Source organism: Xyrauchen texanus, chromosome 20 (genome assembly GCF_025860055.1).
Source record: "Xyrauchen texanus isolate HMW12.3.18 chromosome 20, RBS_HiC_50CHRs, whole genome shotgun sequence".
Taxonomy (NCBI): domain Eukaryota; kingdom Metazoa; phylum Chordata; class Actinopteri; order Cypriniformes; family Catostomidae; genus Xyrauchen; species Xyrauchen texanus.
Window position 1 is genome coordinate 30,640,735 of NC_068295.1, and position 27,321 is coordinate 30,668,055.

Here is a 27,321-nt window from a genome sequence, read left to right on the forward strand (position 1 = left end):
TAGAAATGCTTTGCAATGGCGAAATAGGGGCAAGAAATTCCTGTTCAATACAAAACCTGGAAGGGTCTATCTCAGGTGGAAGCGACCAATGAGCCAAATGTCTGAGACCGAATGCATAACAATAAAACAAAATCTTGGGTAGGCCTAGCCCACCTTGGTCAATCAGCCTATGCAATTTACTGAAATGTAACCTGGTACATTTACCATTCCAAATGAAAGACTTCCCTATGCTATCAAATTGCTTGAAATAAAAGCAGGGGACATCTATAAGGATAGACTGTAGCAGGTTGAATTTTGGAATACAATTCATTTTGATCACTTTGATCTTCCCAATCATAGATAAATGTAATGAAGCCCATCTGCCCACATCACTTGAAAACCTTTTATTAAAGGGTCAAATTGAACTCTAAATAAATGACACAAATTTACTGGGAATAAAATACCCAAATACCCTGTTTGGGTGACTAGAAGGCACCTAGCTGAAAAGTAATTACCAGGCAGTACGATGTTAGAGACAAAGCTTTGGATTTAGACCAATTAACTTTATATCCCGAGAACATAGAAAAGGTATTAATAATTCTGTGGAGGCAAGGCATAGATCGATTAGGGTCGGAGACGAAAATTTTTATATAATTTGCGTAAAGCAAAAGCTTATGCACCACACCACCACCAAAACCCTTGTAAAATCATCCTCCTTTCTTATCGCGGCTGCTAATGGTTCCAGGGCAAGACAGAACAATAATGGGGAAAGAGGGCTACCTTGCCGGGTGCCCCTATCCACAGTAAAATAATCAGAACTTAATCCATTCCTTTGTCCCGCTGCTGCAGGGTGTCTATAAAGTAACTTAATCCAACCAATAAAAGTATTACCAAACCTGTACATTTCCAAAATCCTAAAAAGATAATCACATTCTTCCACATCAAACGCCTTTTCAGTGTCAAGTGAGATGGCAGCGACCGTAGTCTGATTATTCGCCACTGACCACATGATATTGATGAAATGCCTAATGTTTTCAGAAGAGCTACGGCCCCGAATAAACCCCACCTGACCTATATGTATAAGAGGTGTCATAACGTTACTTAATCGGTTAGCCAAACTTTTTGACAATATTTTAACGTCTAACTGGATCAGGGAAATTGGACAGTAACTCTTACACCTGCTTGGACATTTGTCCTTTTTAAGAATCAGACTGATCCGGGCTTGCATCATGGTTGGTGGAAGTTTTCCATTCTTTAACAATTCCGTATAAACTTCTAGCAAAAGTGGAACCAATTCTGTAGCATAAGATCGAAAAAATTCAGTGGCAAAGCAGTCTGGCCCCAGAGCCTTGCCAGTAGACAAGGCCTTAATTACCTCGCCAAGCTCCTCCAAGGTTATCTCAGAATCGAGAAAATTTTTTGGTTCAGCCATCTGTTTAGGAAGTTCTAATGGTTCAACACAATTTCTAATATCCTCATCAGTAGATGAAGATTTGGAACTATTGAAATCAAGATAGAATTCTTTAAAAGCATTATTAATATCAATGAGTGTGGTAAATATTTCGCAACCAGCAGATTTCACTGAGGGTATGGTACAAAAATATTGTCTCTGTTATAAATCTAGCCAGAATTTGTCCTGCCTTGTCCTGAGACTATAACTGTCTTGCCAGGAATAGCCAAAACTCCACCTTCCACAACAAAATAGTATTATATCTGTATTTCAATCGGGTCAATTCTCTGGGGCCATCAGACGACATTCGGCACTACAGCTCTGCCTCTGCAGTTTTAATATTCCCTTGTAACTCCACATCCTTTTTTCAATATGTGGCAACACCTCTAAACTCACCAGAGCATGATCCGAGACTAAAAAGTTTCCCATTGAGCAATCAACAACTGATGAAATAATCTATTCTAGAATAAGTTTCTTGCATTCCTTGAATCAATCATGTTTCTCCCTTGTCGAATTCGCAAAGTCTGGGAACAAGAAAATGCTGTGCTTCTTCCAAGAAAGCCTTCCTTTACTCCTCGCATCGCACAACACAAGATCATTATCGGATGATCTCAGAAATTTGGCCAGAATTGATCGGGGCCTGTCTCCCTTAGTGGATCGCTGAACCCTGTGAGCTCTCCCTCTTATGGCCTGTTATGTTGAGCAGACACGGAAAGAGCCCATCCAGAAATTTCACCATAACCTGACCTTCTTCGGCCTCACGAATTCCAACAATACGGACGTTATTCCACTGGCTACGGTTCTCCAAGTCCTCCAACTTCTCCCAGACACACTCCAAATCCACCATAGTCGCTAGCGGGTTAGCTGATAATTCCTTCTCCGATGACTCCAGATAATCTATCCGTTTCTCGACACCCCCAACTCTTGTAACCACGTCAGATGGGTGATCGATCTATGTATTACAGCAAGATCCTACAAGTCAGCAACCTTTGTCTGCATTGCCGACATTTTCAAAATTTCTCGACAAAGTGCCTTTAATGTCTCCAAAGCCAGAGGATTTTGAATTGTTTGACTTACTGTCCTCCTAGAACAGTTATGGGAACAGAGTGCATCGAATCTCCCCGGTTTATGACATTAATAGTATTAAAACTAGCAAAGTGTGCAGAGCTCGCCGTTCACATGCCTGAACTACGAATGGAGTCTATGTTCCTTCACTAAAACAACATTTAATTTTATTACATTTCACACAAATCATGAGTAAAACAGAAGATTAACAGTAAATAAACATTTCTTTTTCACACTGTTCCTCACACAATACTATCTTAATACATTAAAACACTTTTAAACTACCACACCTGGAGTCGCAAATTCGAATCCAGGGCGTGCTGAGTGACTCCAGTCAGGCTTGGCCAAGTGGCCTGGTTGCTAGGGTGGGTAGAGTCACGTTGGGTTAACCTCTTCGTGGTCATTATAATGTGGTTCTCGCTCTTAGTGGGGCGTGTGGTGAGTTGTCCGTGGATGCCTCGGAGACAACAGGCATTCCATCAACATCTCACAATTGCTTTTTGACACTACTGGTTAGGTTTAGGTTAAAGGATTAGGTTAGGGAGATTTAGTCATTTATTCATTAATTTAAAAAATCCATGAAACCTTGTCTTCTGGGGAGAATATTAAACTTGCTTTAGTGGACTTAGTGGACATTTCAACTTAAAACTGTAGCGATATGTGTAAAGAACCATGTAATTTAATTTGGCAAAAATGCTACCACAGTCACATAATTTTCATGAGATCAGGCTGAAATATTTAGACCCTGTGAAAAGTCACAAATGATTCTCACATAAGATGTCTTCAAATATTTCCTCAAACCAACACAATCTCCTGTTGCAGAGAGTGATGTTTTTGTACAAGGCATGTTGTATCAGGTCACACAAAAGAATGTCATTATCAATTGGTAACATCCCTTAGGATTACACTGGGGACAATTTGAAACTTATTCAAATAAGATACAGTACATCTGGAAAGTATTTACAGCGCTTCACTTTTTCCACATTTTGTTATGTTACAGCCTTATTCCAAAATTTATTAAATTCATTATTTTCCTCAAAATTCTACAAACAATACCCCATAATGACAACATGAAATAGGTTTGTTTGAAATCTTTGCAAATTTATTAAAAATAAAAAACGAAAAATCAAGATTTTTGTACATGTACACAGCCTTTGCCATGACACTCAAAATTGAGCTCAGGTGCATCCTGTTTCCACCGATCATCCTTGAGATGTTTCTACATCTTGATTGGAGTACACCTGTGGTAAATTCAGTTGATTGGACATGATTTGGAAAGGCACACACCTGTCTATATAAGGTCCCACTGTTAACAGTGCATGTCAGAGCACAAACCAAGCCATGAAGTCCAAGGAATTGTCTGTAGACCTCCGACACAGGATTGTATTGACTCCTTTGGCTCGAAAGGAGTCACAGCACAATGAAGTTGCGACTGTAAGTTGCAGTCGGTAAGGCGCGCATGGAAGCGTGACTTGATGCACGACATTGCAGAAAATGTGCATTCGCAGATGTATGTTGATCCAAATATGGAAAGCACTTTCGAACTTAATAATCTGAGGTTCTGTTCAGGGATGTTTAGCCACATTTCTGTAACTGAGGATGCTTGCTGCGCTGTATGGGTGTTTCCTCTTGCCTGAACATTCAACAATTCATCTTCAAGTGAGCGGCGTGGCAAACCGAAAGTTGTAGCCAAGTCATTGATTTTTTCCACAGGGAAAGTGAATGGCTCTCTAATGAAATGTCCAGCAAATTGAGGTTTGTCAAAATCTGAAAAATGAGAGATGAATTTTTCTTGCATTTGATTGGCAGTTGCAACAAATCTTTCTCTCTGTTGTGTGTCCAATACACACTCACTCGCGACATTCAGTTGTGGGAAATGAGTTAAATCACCATCTTTGAGTTGTGCAGTGTACAGTCCTGGCTTAATTTTGAAACTCTCAATACAACACAACAGGTCATCAACGTGTTTTCCGTCACCTTTTGAGTTGCAGGTTTAGCTTGTTTAGGTGAACTGTGATGTCTGCAAGGAAAGCAAGATTGATTCTCCATTCCTTGTCTCTCAAGACTGGAAATCTTTCTCCCTCGCCAATGTCATCAAGAAAGTGATCTATCTCTGGGAGTAAATCCAGAAAGCGATTTAAGACCTTTCCCCGACTTAGCGATCTCACTTCGCTGTGCAGAACAAGGTCTACGTAGGCACCTTCCAATTCATCCAATAATGCAACAAACCGGCAGTGCAGTAGAGGGTGTGCACGAATGAAGTTAACATTTGACCACAGTGTCCATTACCTTCAAGAGGTATCTATCTGCTAACTGGTGCACAATACAGTGAAATGCCAACAATTCAGAGGACATTTTTTGGATTTCAGCAACAAGACCCTTTTGTTTTCCCATCATTGAGGGTGCACCATCAGTAGTGATGGAGACGACAGAGGATGCCGGTATGTTCATGTCTTTGCATGCTTCACAGTGCTCTATGAATGTCCTCGCCCCTTGTTCGTTCATGAAGCGATTTCAATGCCAATAAATAATCTGTAACCTCAAACGTTCCTGAATTCACACATCTCACCCAAATGCAAAGCTGAGCAACGTCTCTGATGTCTGTTGATTCATCTGCTGCCAAACTGAGTGCCGAAGCAGTGGCTAGCTTAGTTTTTAGTTGTTCCGTCATGTTCTCAGACATTTCTGAAATTCGACGTGTAACTGTGTCATTACTGAGCTGTAAACTTTTTTTCATGCCGATTATTTCGCTCTTGTTGCTTAGATAATCACATAGACATTGTGATTCCAGAAAACAGTTTTTAACTAGTTCCCCATCACTGAATGGTTTGCCGTGTTTGGCAAGGAGCCATGAAATTTTGAACGTTGCTAATGTCACGGCCTGGGACACTTTTAAACTAGCTTGCATTATATTCTGTTCAGCTATCACATTGTCAAGATTAGTTATCTTGAGAGCTCTGACCTGAGATCCAGCCAAGTATTTCTTGTCAAATGTTGCATGGGTGGTATCGAAATGTCTTTTGACATTGTAGGTTTTGCATATGCCCAGTACTTTTCTACAGAGCAAACAGAAAGGCTGCCCATCTCGATCAGTGACAGCAAACTGGTTCTTCCATTCATCCAGCACTCTCCTACCTTCACTGCTGATGCTTCGACTCTTCTTGTTTGTATGTGTTCCTTCGTTGTCATTTTTCTCATTTCCTTTCTCTCCCCTAATAACAAATTTGTCCATTTTGATCCCAATTTTACCTAATGGCTGCTGATGACTGTTTTAATTCTTCCAAAGCGTGCGCTTGTATGTGCTCGTTAACTGCGTAATTGCGTGAACTCATGTAACTACGTGCTCACATACTTGGTCTGTACATGTCTAAAAATAATACATGATCACCTAAATAATTTTATAAAACGAAAAAATTTAATAGTTCATACTTATATTTGGTTTAATACATATATAATATTTTTTTTTATTAATTTAAAAACAAATTGTAAAACTGAAAGTTATTATTTAAATATGCATGACTTCCATGCGTGACGGCCGCATGTTGAGAACCAATGCTGTAACCCATGTCTTGAGATACAGAAGTTTTGGTTAAAGGTGTCTGGTGTCTGGTGTGCGATGTATTAGGTACTTGGGTATAATTTTGCCCCAGACTCTGTATCTTGGGCAATTGGGTAGTCATTGACAATGAAAGTAGACACATAAAGAGTTGGGTCTAAACCATTGTCATGATCGCCTGGCAGATCATTTTAAGGGGCTGGAGGTCAGCTGGCACACCCTCTTTTCAGGAATGGTGCTCTGAGATGGGAAGGTGGTGGTCTGTGAGGAAGGGGCATTTAGAAGAATGGGGAGGTACAACATGTTCGTGGACAAATGGGGCTGGTATATGTCATTTATGGATATGTGATTATTATTATTATTATATTTTTATCTATCTATTTATTTTTATTTTATTTATTAATTTATTAAAAATTTTTGTGCATGTGTGTGTTTATATCATTTGAGACCACTGTGATGTTGTTGGGGTCAGGGTGGGAAATGGGATTGGGGATTGGGAGGGGGTAATAGTGGGGGTTAAGATTGATTCTGTGTATATATATGTGTAAAGAAGTCAATGGAAAGGAGGAGGCGAGAACTGGCTTTTCAATATAAATAATAGTTTAATATAAAACTTAAAACGGAAGACACAAACACACATGACGGACATGTCTGTAAACTATCTCTCTCTCCCGCACAATCCTCCGCAGTCGGCCTTTATCCCTCTCTGAGGCTTGATAAGACTGATAAGGGACCGGGTGTGTATAATCACGACCCGGTTCCGCCCTCCGCCCTGCCACAATATGTTTTTTTTTTTTTTTTTTACGTGAATCAATAAAAAATTGTTAATCTGAAAAACTATGCATAAGTGTACCTAAGAGATTTGGTGCTTTTTAAAGGCAAAGGTGGTCACACCAAATATTGATTTAGTTTTTTTATGTTTCCTGGACTTTGTATGAAGTATAAACGCTCAAGCAACATAAAGTGTTTTGTTTCATGATTTGCTCTGCAAGATCTTAAGGCATTCAAGGTATTTTATACTAGTCTTCCTACCATAAGCAAGATCTACATCATTGACCATGTTTATATGCACTTAAGAAAACTGTTTATTCCAGGGTTTTTCCAGAAAATGGTGTTCTGAATCATCATGTAAATGAGAACAGCGATTTTCGTATGCTGTTTAAGGGATTAAGAGGAAGCCGTTTAACACACCCAGGTTTCTCCTGGAGAATGCAGCTAAATGTGGTCTTGTAAACACATATGCGCCATCCTAGCAGGTTTCTGAAGAGTTCGTCATAGAATGGAGCCAAACAACACAGCGGAAAGAATTCAACATTTCTGAGAGTACTGTGGAAAAGCACACAACCTATTAACTATACCCATTTACACACACAAATGTAAAATATTGAAGGTCACTCATGAACTGGAACATTACATTTTACGTAAGAGGGAAACCCCACTACGGCATATTGTATCATGATGGAAAATTAAGGAACCTAACACAGCAACAACTGAGTTTAAAACGGATAAAACAGATAAAAAATAAGTCTTTCTTGGATAACCTGTTTGTTATTTATACAAGCATAAGATGCTGTGGAGACATTTTTACATTTACATTTTATGCATTTGGTAGACGCTTTTATCCAAAGCGACTTTCAGTGCACTTATTACAGGGACAATTCCCCCAGAGCAACCTGGAGTTAAGTGCCTTGATCAAGAACACAATGGTGGTGACTGTGGGGATCGAACCAGCAACCTTCTTACCAACCTTCTGACCAACGAACTTTATGGGCTTTAGCCTACTACGCCACCACCACTCAACAAAAAAGATAAAAAAGTAGTCTTTCTTGGATACCATGTTTGTTATTTATACAAGCATACGTTGCTGTGGAGAAAGCTGCTTACTGACCGAGCCGCATGTATAAGGGAGTAAAGAGTACGCCGCTTATACAGTGCATGTAAACTGGAACAGCATTTTCTGAAATTAGCAATAAACCGAAATTAGCCGCTTTCTGGTGGAAACGTAGTCACTGTTACACATCTAATCAATATCTATTTTGGTAATTTCCAGCATATGAGAACCATTTCCCATGACCTAGGCTGAGCTACATCAGATTTTGTGTCCTTACATCTGGAGGCCCTTTGCAATGTGTCAGCTGAACTTTAATCTAAGCCTGAAACATCTCATGCTAAAAGCTTGGTTATAATATCTTTGTTTCAGTTAAGTAGGAGCATGGAAATGGGTAAGTGTGTCTAGTTGAGAGTTGAGACTTCCCTCTCAGGACATGTACACTTACATCATCTTTGGACTGTAATTCCTTTATTTAGCAAAGGACAGGAATTAAAATATGAGGGAAGTTCTGTCCACTAATTGCAAACACATTCACTGCAATGCTTAACAGACAGTAGGAGAGCAGGATTGTAATTTTATTTGTTTGTACTGGCCTAGATCTGCACCTGGCTGTGAACTCCATAAATATTTCATTCAGCTCAGATTTCTTCAAGGGTTGACTTCTTGTGTAATGGAAAAAGACATGCTTTAAAACAGAGGTAAGGTTCTAAACAGGGGCTGCATAACGATATAAAAAGTGGAGAGGACACAACATAAAACGGTGAAAGTCCTTTGCTCATGTGGGAAGAAGGAAGCGGGAGCCGGGTGCACATCCAAACGTACAACATTTATTTTTACATTTTCAAGTGTCTTCACAATCACACACAATGCTTTTCCAGCAGCACACACCCTAGTGGCTTTCCAGCTCACTGACCTCTCAGTCACTCTGCTTATCAGCAGCAGATCTCAATCAGACACACAGCTTTGTTGAGTCTCTCTACCGACGGCAGCTCGCCAACCAATCCCGCAATCACCAACAGTTGGGCGAGATCATTCGCCACAGGTCTCCATCCCAGCCTCGCTCCGATACATTAGTTAATATTCTAGGTTGTGTAAATTCACGGTTTATTTGTTTAAGTTTGGCTTGTTCTCTATTTTGTCACTTGAATGTGTGACATTTGTATTAATTATTGCTCAACTCAGATGAAGGAACTTTCCAGGTGCACTTTAAGGCAGCATCAAATATATAGGGCAATGCCATCCTTATCAGGTTAAATATAAGAAATCCACAGAGAAAAACCATTGTGAGGGACATGTCGAAATATCTTTGAAAAATTCCATTCCATACAAAGTCACATATGCATGCCCTTAAACAGTGAATTCTCAAGTTGAAATGAGGAGTCTTATGTGCAGTATTTGGACCAGACAGCACAAATTGTTGGATTTGGAGATAATTTAAGTCACAGGGAGAGATGCATAAAATTAGCCTCAGCAGATAGTGGGACAGAGAGCTCTATTAGAGAGAGAAGTTAAGGACAATATATCTGGCCATCTTGTCAGGGTTGTTTAACTACACTGATGAATAAAGAATACAAGATTTCAACTGGTTAAAGAAGGTTAAGTTGGAAAAGAATACACATGGCTGCTTGTGGCAGACAAGTTGGTTTGTGTGTTTCATTATCTCAAGAAAACATTCCATTGGTTGCTTTTCTAGAAACCTGATCCAGCTCTACCTTTATCTCACAACACTGGGCATGTACACGGCAGGCATATGTTTTTAATTCTGAACACATGGATTTTTTTATTGACATAAATCTAAAAAAAACATACATTTAAATAAATAAATAAATATCAACCCAGATGCTTATTTTGGATTTTCTGTAAATAATACTGAGTGCCATTTTTTATTTAATTTAATTAAATGTAAAAAATACAAAACTACAATAGTTTTTTATTTAACCAAATGTATTTTTCAGATTTTTTGAGTGAAAGGAAGATCTGCTTTCATGGGAATAAGAAACCTTTTGTTCATTTACAAACACATGTTAGCTGAAATGTTCTTCCTCTGTTTACGGTGCACACCTGGAAGTGTTGTGGTCAGCAAAGACATCTTTGAGGAAAGCATTGGGGAGCAATGACCTTTGATGCCTTGTTATACAAGAGGGCAACTTTCAATGCATGAGAACCACAGGGTGTTGACCTGGGGATAAAAGAGTCCAGTACTAGGCTATGTCTTGGCTAATGAGATAAGATCTAAGAGATATTGTCTCCTCCACATAAACCTCATACAAATCAGGCTGCTTTGAATCTAGGAACAACAGAGTACATGTACATATATTCACATTTATATAGGTTACTGCAATATGCAATGTCTTTGCAATGCAGAGAATTATTATAAATGTCTGAGGATAAAACATAATTTTAACAAAGTTGCGTAGCATGTTATTAAAAATAACAGTGAGGTTAATGGTGCTCAACAATAATGAACACCTAATTAGAACTTAGCATTAAAGAGTTAATGACTCCCAAAAGAAAGAACTGATTCTGAACACCTGAAACGAGTCGTTAGTAATTCCAGACTTACTTCCTGTACTAACCTATGTAATTAGGTAACAAAAAACCCAACTCTTGTCTTCATCGGCTGCTCACGAACAGCTTTGACCCCTCCCTCAAACACTACACTAAGCAGTAGACCAATCACAACAGACTGGGACATCTGACCAATCAGAGCAGTGTAGGCTCTCAGAAAGGAGGAGTTTAGAATGAATGCTTTAGAACGGATCAATGAACGAGTCATTTTTGACACTGGGGTAATGCTGCAATTTAAATTATGAGTAAATTAAAGTGTTTTTTGACCTTGGATGCATGTATATCTAGTGTATGAGACCTTTAAAACAAAATTAGGCACATTTAAAAACCATAAAAGGTGCTCTTTAATGTGTTACTCTTCACATCCCTTAGACTAATGAAAGCATGATCCAAAAGTTACTCAGACGAGCTAGGGTGTGGCAGCCTCGTGAGGCAGTTTTTGGAACTGCAAATTTCTTTACAAGGTCTTCACAAATCTCTGTATTTCTGTTCACATTGTTCCTATACATCCACATTTCAATAAACAGCTGAAGTCAGAACTTTACATACACCTTAGCCAAATACATTTCAACTCAGTTTTTCACAATTCCCGACATTTAATCATAGAAAATATTCCCTTTCTTACGTCAGTTAGGATCACTACTTTATTTTTAAGAATGTGAGATGTCAGAATAATAGTAGAGAGAATTATTTATTTCAGCTTTTACTTCTTTCATCACATTCCCAGTGGGTCAGAAGATTGCATACACTTTGTTAGTATTTTAGTTAGTATTTGTTAGCATTGTCTTTAAATTGTTTAACTTGGGTCAAACCATTTGGGTAGCCTTCCACAAGCTGCTCACAATAAGTTGCTGGAATTTTAGCCCATTCCTCCAGACAGAACTGATGTAATTGAGTCAGATTTGTAGGCCTCCTTTCTATCGGATTGAGGTCAGGGCTTTGTGATGGCCACTCCAATACCTTGAATTTGTTGTCCTCAAGCCATTTTGCCACAACTTTGTAGGTATTCTTGGGATCATTGACCATTTGGAAGACCCTTTTGCGACAAAGCTTTAACTTTCTGGCTGATGTCTCGAGATGTTGCTTCAATATATCCATATATTTTTCCTTCCTCATGATGCCATCTATTTTGTGAAGTGCACCAGTTTCACGGTTGGGATGGTGTTCTTTGGCTTGCAAGCCTCATCCTTTTTCCTCCAAACATAACGATGGTCATTATGGCCTAACAGTTGAATTTTTGTTTTATCAGACCAGAGGACATTTCTCTAAAAAGTAAGATCTTTGTCCCCATGTGCATTTGCAAGCTGTAGTCTGACTTTTTTAAGGCAGTTTTGGAGCAGAGGCTTCTTCCTTGCTGAGCAGCCTTTCAGGTTATGTCGATATAGGACTTGTTTTACTGTGGATATAGATACTTGTCTACCCATTTCCTCCAGCATCTTCACAAGGTCCTTTGCTGTTGTTCTAGGATTGATTGGCACTTTTCGCACCAAACTATGTTCATTTCTAGGAGATAGAATGCGCTTCTTTCGAGAGCGGTATGATGGCTGAATGGGCCCATGGTGTTTATACTTGCATGCTATTGTTTGTACACACAAACATGGTACCTGCAGGCATTAGGAAATTGCTCCCAAGGATGAACCAGACTTGTGGAGGTCCACAATTGTTTTTCTGAGGTCTTGGCTGATTTCTTTTGATTTTCCCATGATGTTAAGCAAAGATGCACTGAATTTGAAGTTAGGCCTTAAAATGCATCCACAGGTACACCTCCAATTGATGAGCTACCTAGTCAAAGCTAATTGGCTAATTGCCTAAAGGCTTGACATAATTTTCTTGAATTTTCCAAGCTGCTTAATGGCACAGTTAACTTAGTGTATGTAAACTTCTTATCCACTGGAATTGTGATATAGTCAATTAAAAGTGAAACAATCTGTCTGTAAACAATTGTTGGAAAAATTATTCGTGTCATGCACAAAGTATATGTCCTAAACGACTTACTAAAACTATAGTTTACTAATATGTAATCTGTTGAGTGGTTAAAAAATGAGTTATAATGACTTCAACCTAAGTGTAAACTACTGACTTCAACTGTAGCAGTCACTGATAAATTATGCATTAGAAATTCTCTTTAGTTCAAGGCCACATCTGAGAAAGAGACACCTGAGCTCATCTAAAGAAGTAATAGTTTAGCAGTGCTGTGCCACACTGCATTACTACCAGTGTTGGGTGTAATCGGCTTACAAATAAATTAATTACTGTGATCTAATTACTTTTAGTACAGAAGGTAGTGTAACACATTACAGTTTTGTAATCATATTACAGTTAATGACTTTAATTGATTTTAAGCACGTCCGTTTTTGTCTATTTGCATTTCTGTGACAACTGAAGGGAAAAAAATCCATAGTAAGAGAGAAAAGCATGCTGCTGGGTGAATAACTTGTGTGCGACTGTGAACAAGGAGGAAATATAGGCACTTTTTTCATTTGTTAACTGGAAAAACAAACTTAAAATGAAAAAGTAATGTCATTACTTTTTGTTGAAGTTATCAGTAAAGTAATCTGGTCATTTTTTAAAAGTAATTATTGTAGTGGATTACTTGTTTGAGTAACTTAGCCAACAGTACTAACTAGTCCAGGGCTATTCAACTTCATCGACAAATGGGACAGATGGAAAAAATCCAAAGGGCACACAGGCCAAGCCAGGATATTTTGTTATCGAAAAGCTTCTACTTACCGATATTGTGTTATAGCAGGCCTATAACATTTGTTACTATATAAATAAAACATCTGTGTTTTATAGCTTTAATTATTTTTTATCATGAAAAATATTTCCACCTAAGAGGAAATTCTGGACAGAAATTGACACAAAATATAAATAAATAAAATCAAATAAAAAGTGTTTTTGAGTAAATCAGAGTGATATTAAAACCTTTTAACCTGTGTTTGTATTAATTTCCTTATGTTTCCCTATGTGTCGCTCAAGGAAAATTAATCACAGCTGTCGCTGAGCAGCCGTGATCAGCGCTGCCATGACTACCTCGGCTGATCGGCCGATCAGCGACAGTTGTGATTCCTTTTCCTTACTCTATTTAAAATCCCCATTGTGTCATGTTCATTGCCAGATTGTGTATTGTGTAGTGTCTGAATTACCTCACTCTGTCTCTGCGCTCTGTGTGTGTTTCTCCAGTGCCAGTTTGTCAGTTGGTTGGATTTATTACTCATCACCCTTCGCTGTGCTGGCTGCTCGTCCGTCAGCTCATCTTGCCAGGGGCTCCAGTCTCACCAGTCAACCCCTCTCCACTGGTCAAGTTCACGGCTCTCACCACTTCCCCTTTTCAGCCATTCAAGTTCAAGTTTCACCTCACTGTAGTCGTGCTAGTCAACTTATTCAATTCTGCTCAATTGATCAGCTTATTGTTATAAACTGAGAACTGTTTTCCTAAATTTTGGTCCTTCATTAATTCCAGTGACAGAATAATCTGGCCAGCAATGGACCTTAGCGGAGGATCTCAGTCTTCACGCTGCCCTCGCACAACAGGGAGTGTTGTTGGGGCGCCAACAGGAACAGATTACCTCCACCAATCAGGCCCTGGAGATGATGGCTTCTCAGTTGGTTGAGTTGATGTCTCTGGTGCAACAGCTTCACCGCACTCCTGATTCTGATCCCATGCCTCCTGCCTCCAAACTACCTGGTCCCTCTCTGGCAGTGCCCCACAGTCAGGAACAAGTCAAGCCCCGGTTGAATACTCCTGCGCCATTCTCTTGAGAAGATGGTTCCTATCGAGCGTTTCTCTCCCAGTGCTCGATGTACTTCTCTTTCTTCCCTACAGAGGCTTCCGAGATCATGTGTGTCATTAACCTCCTGGCAGGAAAGGCACGTGATTGGGGCAACGCCATGTGGGATAATCATCACAACTGCGTTACTTCATTTCAAGAGTTCAAGAATGAGTTCTGTAAGGTGCTCAACCATTCTACTCGGGACAGAGATGCTCCTGCAGCTGGAGCGACAAAGCACAATGGGATCGGTTTCTGCATGGGCTATCAGATAAAATCCTTGATGAGATCTACGCCTTGGACCTCCCTACGCACTTCGATGACTTGGTGGATCTAGCCATCAGTTTGAGGCTGCCTACCCTGTTTGTGACACCAATAAGACCTCCCAACACACCTGAAAACAGGACAGAGAAGCCCTCTTGAGGACTGGTGCCCATCACAAGACTCAAGCCATCTAAGCCCCCAGTTTACGTGTGTGGGCAGAAGGTTTGGTTGTTGGCCAAGGACATCCCACTCTGACTCCCATCACTTAAACTGGGACCCTGATTCATTGGCCCCTTTGCCATCACTAAGGTGCTCAGTCCTGTGGTGGTTCAGCTCAAATTACCCCATTATCTTAAGCATGTTCACCCAGTTTTTCATGTTTCTAGAATTAATCCGGTCTTCCGTTCTGATTTACATCCCGTCACTACTGTCCCATTATTCTGCTTACAATAAATGCTTGCTTACAATAATCATTGCTGCTTATTGTTAATAAACTGAGAACTGTTTTCCACATCTTGGGTCCTTCATTAATTCTGCTGACATTAATGAATAGAACTTTCTGTTGCTCCAAACTCACGCTTGTCAATCATGGATGACTGACAAGCGTGAGTTTGTCAATCATGGATGACTGACAAACTCACGCTTGTCAGTCATCCATGATTTTACATCTTTAATCTTCCCCTTCCTTCAAAATGGCAGATGATGATTATTTGTAGCGCAACCTCTAAAAGCATCTAAAAACCCTGCGTTCATGCACGAGACACTGTAAAAACATCAAGACATGGTGAAATGTCTGTTTGGCGCAAGTTTGCATAGGAAAACAATTGTAAAACAGTGTTAACAGACACAAAATGTGTTAGATGTATACAGCCCCCAAGACTACTGACAGCCTCACTAAAAGAGTACCACAAAAAAGTTGTAGTGGGCATCAAATGTGTTTGTATTCACTCGTGGTCAGAAAAGTATACTCACAAAGCCAAAGCATTCTTCCAGGCACATTCAAACAGTCAGCTGAAATACGCTATTTAACTAATCTGACTTAACGCCCAAGTATCCTTTGTTTTTGCGTGTTACGGATCGGCTCGTGCCTGGTCTAACGTATTGCCTTTGTGAGTATACTTTTCTCACTGCAAGCGAATACTAATGCGTTTGAAGCATGGACACTACAACTTTTTCGTGTCAGCGGCGCACACAACCGAGGACAGCGTGCACAGGTCATAAAAATCTAGGCGGTGCGCGGTCAAGACGCACGGCCGTGCTGATCACACAAGTCAAGTAATTTTTATTTGTATAGCACTTTTCAAAACACACATCGTTTCAAGCAGCTTTACAGAAAATTATGCATTTTAACAGAAAATGAAACTAAGACTTATATAGATATTACAGAGTCATCGTTGTGTAGTTTGATTAAATATGATTGTAAATTGTGTATAAAAATAAATAATTAAATAGTTAAATAATAACTGTATTTAGAACCCTAGTAAGCAAGCCGAAGGTGACTGATGCAATTTGCATCACACAACTGTGCGTGGAATGATCTCCAACACAGACACCCAAAGTATAATTTGGCCTTTATAATTTAGGTATTCACCAGTAAATTTGCATTGAGCAATACTACAACACTTAAAACCAGAAAATACTGGGCTGCATCAATCTATTTATTGGGGTTCAAGGAAAATACAGAAGGCAGAGGACTCGAAATTGGAGCTGAAAATGTCATTTTGAGTATCATGAGCCTATCAAGCGGGCCCTTGTGAATAAAAAACATGTTCTCTTCATCATCAACATTCTGCACTGAGGCCCCAGAGAACAATCCATCTTTTTCACTTAATGTATACTGATAATCAAGAGGACAGAGAGGGAAGCAGACTAATTCATCATCCCATCTGCTGATGGGTAATCACAGCCACTAACCCTTTCCTGCTGACACACAGGTCTAGAAAAAAAACAAGGCTTTGGTGAAAGAAATTTAAAATACCCTTGCGAAAATGTATGAAAGTAAATAGAAAGTTAAATCAATCAGATTGTGTAAAAGTACCCTATGTACACATATATGTACATTTTACTCATAAATCTTTGTTAATAATGGTTCATGGACATGTTATCCTTTCATTTAAAAATGTTTTTTGTTATATGTAATCTCAATACATTCAACAAACAAGGGCTGGGTGGTATGACAATATATATCTTCACAACGAAGTGACAATCGATAGAGATTTTGCTTTATTTTGTATATCGCTATATGTAAACATCCATACGCATAGCATGGTCTTATCTATCAATGGGCAGGGCTTCACGTGAGAACTGTAAAATCTGTGTCGTGCACCTCAAAATGAATCACGCAAACTAATGTAATGAAAGCAAAAAGATGCACTCCACATTCATGCAAAAAAGTTAGCAAGAAGTATTTATATTTAAGTGATATTTATTAAGTGTTAACATAATTTGGGATATTTTTTGCAGAAACTTGTGTATTTCTGTGTTGCATTGTTACGAGAAGACCTTGAGTTTCTTGTGGAACGTTTATAATAATAATAATACTGATCAACAAAATATCAGACTGAAATGTGACATTATGTGAAATTATGGTAAGGGTGTTTTGTAAAGTGATTTTTTGTTTTTTTGTTTGGCAAGTTCCAAATAAAGAGAAAATTATATAACAGAAAGCAGTTTTCATTTATAGAGTATTTAATTCACTGACTGGATCCAAAAATAGGTATTATATACCCAATATACACAATATGGTTATTTCATATATAAACCCATTTTTATAGATAATTTTTTGGGAAAAATGTAACAACATTGTGATATAAATCATTATCGGGATATAAAATTACTCATATCATGATATAAGATTTTGCTCAAATCGCTACCCCTAAGATCAAACCATACCCAATCAAACCTTGTCTCGTGACAACTCGACTATTAAAATTGGTAGTTTTGCACATCCCTAATAGAAAACAATAAACAAATAGAGTTTCCAATCAATAAAATACAGTCAAATAATTTTAACTAGCCTCTTATCCAACACTTTATTTAAAAAAAGGAAACCTCAGTGAACAAATTTGGTCACTCATTCCATATTTTTTTATGTACTCATGTATGTCAATAACCTGTAATAAGCTTCCCTGGTTTCGTTCCAAACCCGGATGTTTTCTTTCTTCAGTGTAAATGCACAAAATTAAGGCCTATTTACATCATGGTTAGGTTTAGGGTTTGGGTATGAGGCTAGACATTATGGATAGGTTTAGGTTAAGGGTTAAAATTAGGTATTAGGTCAAATCATAATACACATTGTTTTTTGTTCATTTATTTTTCTCAAGGGGAGTAAAAGTCATAAGTTTTTGTACAAGCCAACTTTAATTTATTTCTGGCTATCTAGATTTATTACTATTTCGTCATCCTGCACTAACTATTACAAATTGTCATTAGACCAGGTTACTTCTTTCTTATCTACAAGTTCACTTCAGACTGCAATAAAATGACCAAGGCTCTAGTATCACATTGAACATAAAACAAGGGACATTAGATTCATAGGTCAAGCAAGAAAATTGCCTGGTGGACATTTACTGGACAGGATATACTGTAACTCAGGACTGTGGGTCCTAGTGAATGGGTAATAAATTACAGAGACACAGGGGCTGGGCTCATGTTGCCTCAATGCACAATCTGACACCAGATTTGTATTTGCTTTCATTTCATTTGCATAGTGAAATTAAGCTCTGATGGTTCTCCCAGCCACTCCTCCAAATGAGTGGTCCATGCTCAAGAATTCCTCAGTTATATGCTGCATGTCTCTCTCCACAAATTGTTAACATGCACCTTCAATGGTTGTGACAGCAGGAGCAAAAGGCGGCTCTCACAATCTGCTTCATGTTTTCAGTTGGGCAAAGCAGATGCCTCCTAGAGGCAGCAACACCTGAAGCAACAGAAAGCCACACAAAAGCTCTATCACCTCAACATGTGACCAATGAAAACAATGTTATCTCCAATCAAAAAACAATAACAACCAACAAAACACTGGGCGTGAACAGAAAAACCCACACAAAATCAAGATGCCCCATTTTTTTGGAAGTGGCTTCAGTTGAAACAGAGTGGTGGAAATTGAGTCAGAGGGGAGAGAGTGGGGTTAGACTGCTCCCTAGAAATCATTTCCTGTCATCTGGAAATAATGCACTTAAGTTGCATGCATGCACACAGTTACGACTAAAGCATGCTGAGGTCTCTCAAGGAACAGCCAGTCAGGTTAGGTTAAGAGGCTACCTTCTACAGCGAATGGAAATTATGTGGTGGTTTTCTATTATAGCTGTGCAGAGACAGGGGTAAACAATAATCTGAGGATTTCTTTAGAGAGACAGCTGAGGTTGAGGTGTATGTGGATCTCCTATACAGTGCAGTCCTAAAGCTGGGATAATGTTCATGATCACAGTTCTGTTCTGATTTTGTAATAAAATCTGATTTCAATCTTTAAAATATCTCCAGAAATGTATGGCTGGAGGTCATTTGTGAGCTATGTGATAACATTTTAGTAGCCTCGGACAGGCTAAAGCATTCAGTATGATAGTATTATTCAAATAAAAAGTGTAAAGTAAGTTTGTCTACTTAAAAGGATAATTCACCCAACAATTCTCTCATTATTACTCGCTACTCATGCTATTCCAGATTTACATTTATGCATTTGGCAGACACTTTTATCCAAAGACTTACAGTGAACTTATAACAAATAGGCCTACCTCCAGAAACCTCAGAGCAACCTGGAGTTAAGTGCTTTGCTCAAGGACACAATGTTGGTGTGGTGGCTGTGGGGTTTGAACTGGTAAAACCTTCTGCTTACCAATTCTATGCTTTAGGCCACTACCACTCACTAAGATGTGTGTATGACTTTATTTCTTCTGCAGAACACAAATTAAGATTTTTAGAAGAATATCTCAGATCTGTAGGTCCATACAATGCAAGTGAATGGTGACCAGAACCATGAAGTTCCAAAAAGGAGATAAAGTCAGCATAAACGTAATCCATATGAATCCATATAACTCCATATTACTTTTTAATCCATGTCTTCTGAAGAGATCCAATCAGTTTTGGGTGAGAACAGACCATAATGTAACTCCTTTTTACTATAAAACTTCCTAGCGCCATCTAGTGCTCTGCTGCATGTTCAAGCACTAGGAAGCGTAATTGAGCTTGAAATCCTGATTGTGCCTAGAGACTGCAATGGTAAGATGTACAGTGAAAAAGGAGTTCCATTTTGGTCTGTTCTCACCCAAAACCAACGGTATGTAACTCCTTCTGAAGACATTGATTAAACCACTGGAGTCTGATGGATTATGTTTATGCTGACTTTATGTGATTCTTGGAGCTTCAGATTTATGGCCACCATTTAATTTCATTGTATGGACAAACAGACATCAATATATTTGTCTATATAAGGAAGAAAGTCATACGTGTTTGTCTACTGTAAGGGTGAGTAAATGCTGAGAGAATGATTCTTTTGGGGTGAACTATTCCTATTAAATAATATGGTCAAAGGAGTTATTCCCAACTTTTCAACAAAGAGCAAAGGAATCAAATCTTCAACCGACCTTCCTCAGATTTCCTTCCTATGGGACACAGATCCAACCCCCCTTCCCAGGTTAAACCCCGGAAAAATCAACAGAAAGTGACTGTGAGCTGTAAACAATGCTGTGAGGTGCCTTACCTTTAGGGTGATCTTCAGGCTTATTTCATGAACGAATGAGCCAGTGAAGCAACTCTGATTCCACGTCATCTCAAACCCAAGCAAATGTAATTTAAATAGCCCAACATTGACCACCTACCCACTGCTTTGATGATATATCCTTTTGGTGACCTCAGCGCCCTACGCATCCATGCTTCCCTGAGCACTTCCAAGTTATTGGCATTGCCCTGGACGAGAAGCACGTAGCTCTTCAGCCACCCCTGGAAGTACACTTCAGCCACCGCTTTAACTAGTCTCTTATTCCAGAAGCTTCGCGAATTCTGAGCTTTAAAATCCGCAAACACATCCTGCCCGCTAGAGCTGCTTGCGCTGCATTTGGCGTCTTCGTCCCGACTCAGAATAACAGCGAGCGACGAGGCTGACAGTTGAACCGCCCTTTGCTGCAGAGACATTTCTATTCGTACTGAATTAATATCACGGTCAAATTAATTTTACTACACAGTCTTGGGAATAAGACCACATTTCGGACTACTTAACCGAAGTGTATGCGGCGTGGTGTGTAAAACCACAATTTGAATGTGTCGCATTCCCAAAGCGCAGTCCTCCGTCCAGTCTGTCCGTACTCTGCATGTGTCTTCCAGTGTCTACGGACTCCCTAGGCAACCGCGTAGGGGAGGCGCGCGAGCAGCTGCTTACCAATGAAACAAGCGCCCCATAATTATAAAAGGCGTGTTCTCGTCTGGACTGGTACTGAGAGGAAACTGCAGGTAGTAAACAAATAATAATGGGTGGAAAATTGTAGGTTAATGGGGCTTTCTGCAGAGATTTTGACTGCTGCGTTTTTGTAATTAAACTTTGGGAAGTAATTACCCAATTTTCCATTTTAACACCAAATTGCTGATATTAAACTTTGTGAAGTATTCAAATTGATAAACGGGGCTGTGAGGGATAGACTTCCAGTCTCTGCAATGGGCTGTACCATTGCATAAAACGGTGATGATAGTTTTCCACAAATCTTTAAAAAAAAAGAAAAAAAAAAAAAAAACTCCACAAAACAAGAGTTGTGAAAATTCTGTTCTACGACCTTTATACAGGTTTATATAGTGAAGACACTGAAGTCTATCTGTCACAGCGTTTTCATTCACATCAAAAAATCAAATGCTGTGTTCGTATACCAAACCTCCCTACAATAGTATCCTAAAAACAGTAGTATTAAGTAGTTTGTCAGAATCCGCAGTATTCATGAAGGAGTAAGCGAGAAAATACTTGCTATTTCCGGTGAGATTCTGAAGTGCGGATCGACTGGACACTTTACTATGGGGTATTTTTGTTTCATATTAACATTCAAATGGAAAGAGATTTATAATTAAAAAGTTGGTTCACAAATAAATTTAATCAGATCCACAAATAAATGAAAGGAGTTCCAACTTTTTTTTTAGGAATTCACAAATAAAATAATTATGAAGATAGATTTACCTATAATAAAGTGAGTTCACAAATTAATAAAATGAGATTTGCAAAGAAAACAATTATTTACTAATATATTTTTTAACTCACAAACAACTCTAATCACATGCATTTATTTGTGGATTGCTTCCTCTGCATTTGCGGATCGCTACACACATTTGCTGATTTTGAAACAAATCTAGCGCCAAGACGTGCAGACAAATCTACAAATAGGTGGACTCCACCCATTGTCTACTCAAGCCAATCAGATAATGGCCACATTAATCGTATCAATCGTAGCACGTGCTATCTTCAACCAATCACACTTCGTTTTACTATCCAGAGTCACAGTGCTCTCATGAGCATGGAATCAAGCACATACAGATAAGCTCCAAGGCCACAAACTTTTAAAGAAATGGACGTCATCAGAGGAATCCAAAAATAAATGCATGCAATTCACAAATGAATGCTGGACAGAGTTGGGTTGTGAGTTAAAAAATAGATTTGTAAAAAAAAAATTTATTTATTTGTGAATTCACTTTATTTTTGTGAAACTCCTTACATTTATTTGTGGATCTCATTCAATTTATTTGTGAACCAACTTTCTATTTGTGAATCTCTTTTCATTTGCATGTTAATATGCACCAATTTTATCTCCATACTTAACAATTCCATAATCCCTCAGGAGCTGAGGAGACGTCACGTTCAAACGCCCTTGGACCGAGTTGCTTTGAAAGTGACTTTAATATAGTCCATTATACAAATGTATATTTTAAGACCACATTTTTGTCATTAAACTTTATAAATGTATTTGATATTTTAAGACAAAATAATGGTTAAATCTTACAGTTAGATTTAACATTAATATTTACAATTAAGAAATAGGTCCTACATCTTGCTCTTATATATAATACAACATATTTATTTAACCATAAAAGTATAAAAAATCAGGCATATGAAACCTGCTATATTTTAAAAAGGACCTATCTATTCAGGTATGTCAAATTTGGGCAGCTTTTTATAACATGTTTATTTTAAGTTTTGGCAAAAAAAGCAAGAGTGATGATTGGTATAGAAATTTTGTGTGTGTGTGGATGGGGGGCGCTCTAGGTCCTCGTGGTAGTGTAGTGACTCACCTCAATCCGGGTGGTGGTGGACGAATCTCAGTTGCCTCCGCATCTGAGACCGTCAATCCACGCATCTTATCTCGTGGCTTGTTGAGCTCGTTATCGCGGAGACCTAGCACATGTGGAGGCTTCACTCTATTCTCCGGTGTCCACGCACAACTCACCACACGCCCCACCGAGAGCGAGAACCACACATTATAGTGACCACGAGGAGGTTAACCCAACGTGAATCTACCCACCCGTTGCTTAGGAAGCCTGACTGGAGTCACTCAGCATGCCATGGATTTGAACTTGTGACTCCAGATGTGGTAGTCAGCATCTTTACTTGCTGAGCAACCCAGGCCCTGATTTGATATTGATTTTTATTTATAATTTTAGACATGCATATTCTCAGAGCACTGCAGAGACAAAGGCATCATGGCATCTCAAATACTTATTTTACTTTTTATTCTATACTTGCATTTATGTTAAACTTGATGAATGAATAAACAGGGAACTTTGTTAATAGATATTGAAGATGAATGGATACTGCTTTTTGTGTATTTATGTACTAAATGAGATCAGCAATGTGGTGGGAGTGTAAATGGAACTGAAATATCACAAATTATCCTGTAAAAGTGAGCATTTTGTTAGCATTTGGTGTGTGTAAAGCTGTGTACCATATATTACTGAGTTCAAAATAATGTTTTCATGTGCCATTTCTCTACATCTGACATTTGAAATGATGGGAGCCAAGTTTAAACTCAAGTTTATCTCATGTATTAGATGACTGAAATCAAAACTTAAGGTCTGGCATAATGACAGATTAAAAGGCTGAAATGTGTGTATGGCCATAGGATGAAGGTCTGGCACTGCAACAGGATATTGCGTTTCCTCCGTGTATGTAAAGAATACATCGCCTCGTCCCACCATTAATCATGTTAGGGGTAGACATGCACAGCCGCACTCTCTTTGGAAGATTGCCATACAACTCTCTTTAAGACCCCCGCCAAACTCCATGTTCAATGAAAGACCCTGTGTCCTTGTACATCTGTGTTTGAAAGGCCAAGCATTTGCTCTGACCGCAACCACATCAGTATTGGTAATATTCTTTGTATATATCCAGTTTGGCCTACTATTTTCATTACCCAAGGTCACTTTCATTCAAAGCTTCTTTTTTTCCATCTGGCCAGGAATTACATTGAATACATTGAACTGTTGCTGTTATTTTAGAGTTTATGTTGGGGGGAGGGGTGGGAGTGGTTTACGAGGATTTTTTTTAGGTTACAAACTGGTAATAACAAGGGTATTATGCTATAAATGTGGTTTTTGAGGACATTTCTAGTGTCCCCATAATTCAAATCACTTAAAACACATTAAAATATGTTTTTTCAAAAAATTTAAAAATGCAGAATGTTTTTGTGAAGGTTAGGGTACAGAATATATAGTATAAAAATCATTATGTCTATCATGGATAGTCCTCATAAGGATAGCCGCACCAACATATGCATGCGTGCATGCGTTTGTGTGTTTCTGTCACCAATAATTTTTGAGACCTTTTCAGATATAATTTAAACTTTACTTGTACACAACTTTATCCACAATTTAAAAATGTATCATAGCAAAAAGACTTTACTTCACCTACCCACTTGCCTTTGATAGTGATTTTCCTTTGCAGGCTGAATGTGTCTCCTTCATTACTCTTGCATTATGAGTGCACGTGTAAGTACTCTATTGCAGTAAACTGGATCAAAGCCACCCTTCACTGTTTGCTGTTAAAACTTTATGGTGTGAGCTGATGGATAAGAGGCAGTTAAAAGTGCCATTAGACATTAGAGAAAAAATCAATGTGGTTACTGATTGGTGCATCAAAATGAGGTTTTGACTGAACAAATGCGTCTGGTGAATACTAAAGGGCTGATCCAAACATACATAAATAAGGCTTGCAGAACTGTTTTCTTTACTTTTACTGTACAGTGGATACCCTGCTAGGGTTTCAGGATGTGTGGTTGTTTAAAACATTTCAAACTGGGTTTTTACAGGTTTTTTTGCATTCATTTTCACATAAATAGAATTATTGTGCAATCTAATACGTATTACATTTTGTCTTACTATTTTCTACTTTAGAAATCTTTGATATGTGTAACATAAAATAATAGTGTTAGTGAATATATTTACTTGACAAATAAGGCATTTGAAAATATATCTGAAATAATAGAAAGCAATGTCCCAATTGTGGGTAACACTTTATACTAATGTCATAATTTTTTTTTTATGTCTGTCATTAATAGGTAATTATGCAGGAATTAATGCAGGATTGATGAGTAGTACTACATTAACACTTTAGTTACTACTATGAACTAATATGGAAACATGATTGTAACACAGTTAAGGATGGGCAAGGAGGAGGCGAGAACCGGCTTGTCAATATAAATGATAATTTAATTAAACTCAAACCAAAAGCACAAACATAAACACACACACACGACGGACATGCCCGTAATTCTCTCTGTCTCGAACCATCGTCACCGGCCGCCTTTATCCCTCGCGCGCCTCATCAGGCCGATTGGGGACGGGCGCGCGATATTCCGACCCGTCCCCACCCCCCTCCGCTCAACAATGATTAAGCAATCAGTAATTAATAGTGAACTGATGACTGATGTAGTTCACTGTTAGATAATCAATAATTATTTAATTTGATTTTCCTCATTGAGAACTATTAACTAACTATGGCTAATTAAACTACTAATTAATTACTAATCAAAACAATCAACTTTGGCATGTTTGATATTGCTGGAGGTCTTTTTTAAATAATTCTGTTAATCCATCAGAAATTAGTCAAGTGTTACCCCATAAACACAAAGGAATTACTAATTATTTTATAGTGAGGGTCATGGTAACTCATTATTAATTAATAAATACACACTTGAATATACCAAAAAAAAATCTGAGTAACTTAATGGATCCAATGAAAAAAAAAAAGTATGACTGTCTGGTCCATCAAGCTTCTTATCCAATCATGGTTCACCATATTCAATACTCGTGCTGAAACTGAAAGAAGAGCGAGTGCGATTTTGCTCTGCCCTCCCGTTGATCCACCTGCTCACGGTAAACTTTAACATGCATTCTGTTCTGTTCATACCGAATATAAGCAAAGGAGGAAACAGCAAATTAATTTGATAAAAACTGTAAGTATTTACCAAGTGGGCTGTCTATGGCGGAAGTACACATGTGGAATCGGCCTCATGCTACACGCTGCTTTTCTATCCGTTTTCTGTTGAAGTCTTGTGGAGATCAACACACTTGACCTTTAGACACATCATTTTATTATTTTACTTTATGTTAAGATATAAGGCTTATAAAACATGTAGTTCAGTTATTTCAATTATTCATAATTCAATGCCAGAATTTTTTTTAATGTCTGTGAATGTTTGTTTGATCTGTTTCATTAAATTAATAAAATGAAGGAACAAACACTTGAGTATTCATTACTAACTGACAAGTAACACCTCAGTTACTATTAATGGTTTCTAATGTGTTTTCACTTTAGAATAATTGTCCAGATATTAATATTTAACTCCCAAGGAAGGAAACAGTAAGATCTCATTAAATAAAAATGTGTTACCATGACCCTCACTTTAGAATAATGGTCCAGATTATTAGTAATTCCTTGACTCTTGACTCATTACTTATGGGTTACCAAAATTATTTAAAAAGACCTTCAGCAATATCAAACGTACAGACGTTTATAATATAACATACATCCCTATATTTCTGTTAGGTAAGCTAACTATGATCATGGCCATAACTGTAACGATTTGTGTGAAGTCAGGAGAAGGCAGACGGGTGATGCGGATCCAAATGCGGTCTTTTATTGAAAAAACATCAACTAATAAACAAAACACAGGAACAAATGAAAAGTCCACGATGGGAATAAACTCAAACTCAAAATAACACACAGTAGGTGGGACAAACAGCGAACATCCATGAAGGGCTGGGGAATCCTTGAATGAACTAGGGGAACAGAGAGAACAGCAAGAGGTCATAGGAATAAACGTGAACCGTGAAGACGAACAAGAAACGTCAACGATCGACAGGGGAAGGAGAAAACAGCAGGGTTTAAATGGACAGACACGGTGATAACAAAATGACGAACAGGTGCGGACAATAAAGCTGTGACAGCGCCGGGAAAGACAGGAAGTGAAGTTTACACACGGACAGTGAGACTCAGGGCGGACAACAGGGAAAACGTGACATGGAATAGGATCAGTGCTGGGTGAAACAGAAAACACGGTGCGGACGACACGAAACACGGTGCGGACGACACGAGACCGTGACATAATCGTGATTAGTGAAACAGAGAACACAGGGCAGACAACACGAGAACGTAACATAATCCCCCCTCAAAAGGACTGGATTCCAGACGGTCTTAAGAGAAAAAAAAGAAACAATAAAAAGGAATGAAGAACCCAGGAGAGAGGGAGTAGACTGGGGGAAAACAGACAGACCAGGGGGAGAACAAGGGGCACAAAGACAGTTCACGGGGGTGCAAGGGGTTCTGAGACAGGTCAAGGGGGCAATTAGGCAGTCCACGTGAGGCAGGCAGACC

The 27,321-nt window shown here is 38.6% G+C and overlaps 1 protein-coding gene across 1 annotated transcript in view; it reads right to left on the minus strand.

Moving 5' to 3' along the window:
* The window catches only part of LOC127660960 (storkhead-box protein 1-like), a 36,384-nt gene extending 15,601 nt beyond the window's left edge, over positions 1–20,783 (minus strand). Inside the window, exon 1 of the mRNA XM_052151465.1 lies at positions 20,300–20,783. Within this exon, the coding sequence (XP_052007425.1) occupies positions 20,300–20,612 (313 nt within the window). The 5' untranslated portion in view covers positions 20,613–20,783. The remainder of the gene's footprint in view (positions 1–20,299) is intronic.
* Positions 20,784–27,321: the final 6,538 nt, after the last annotated feature.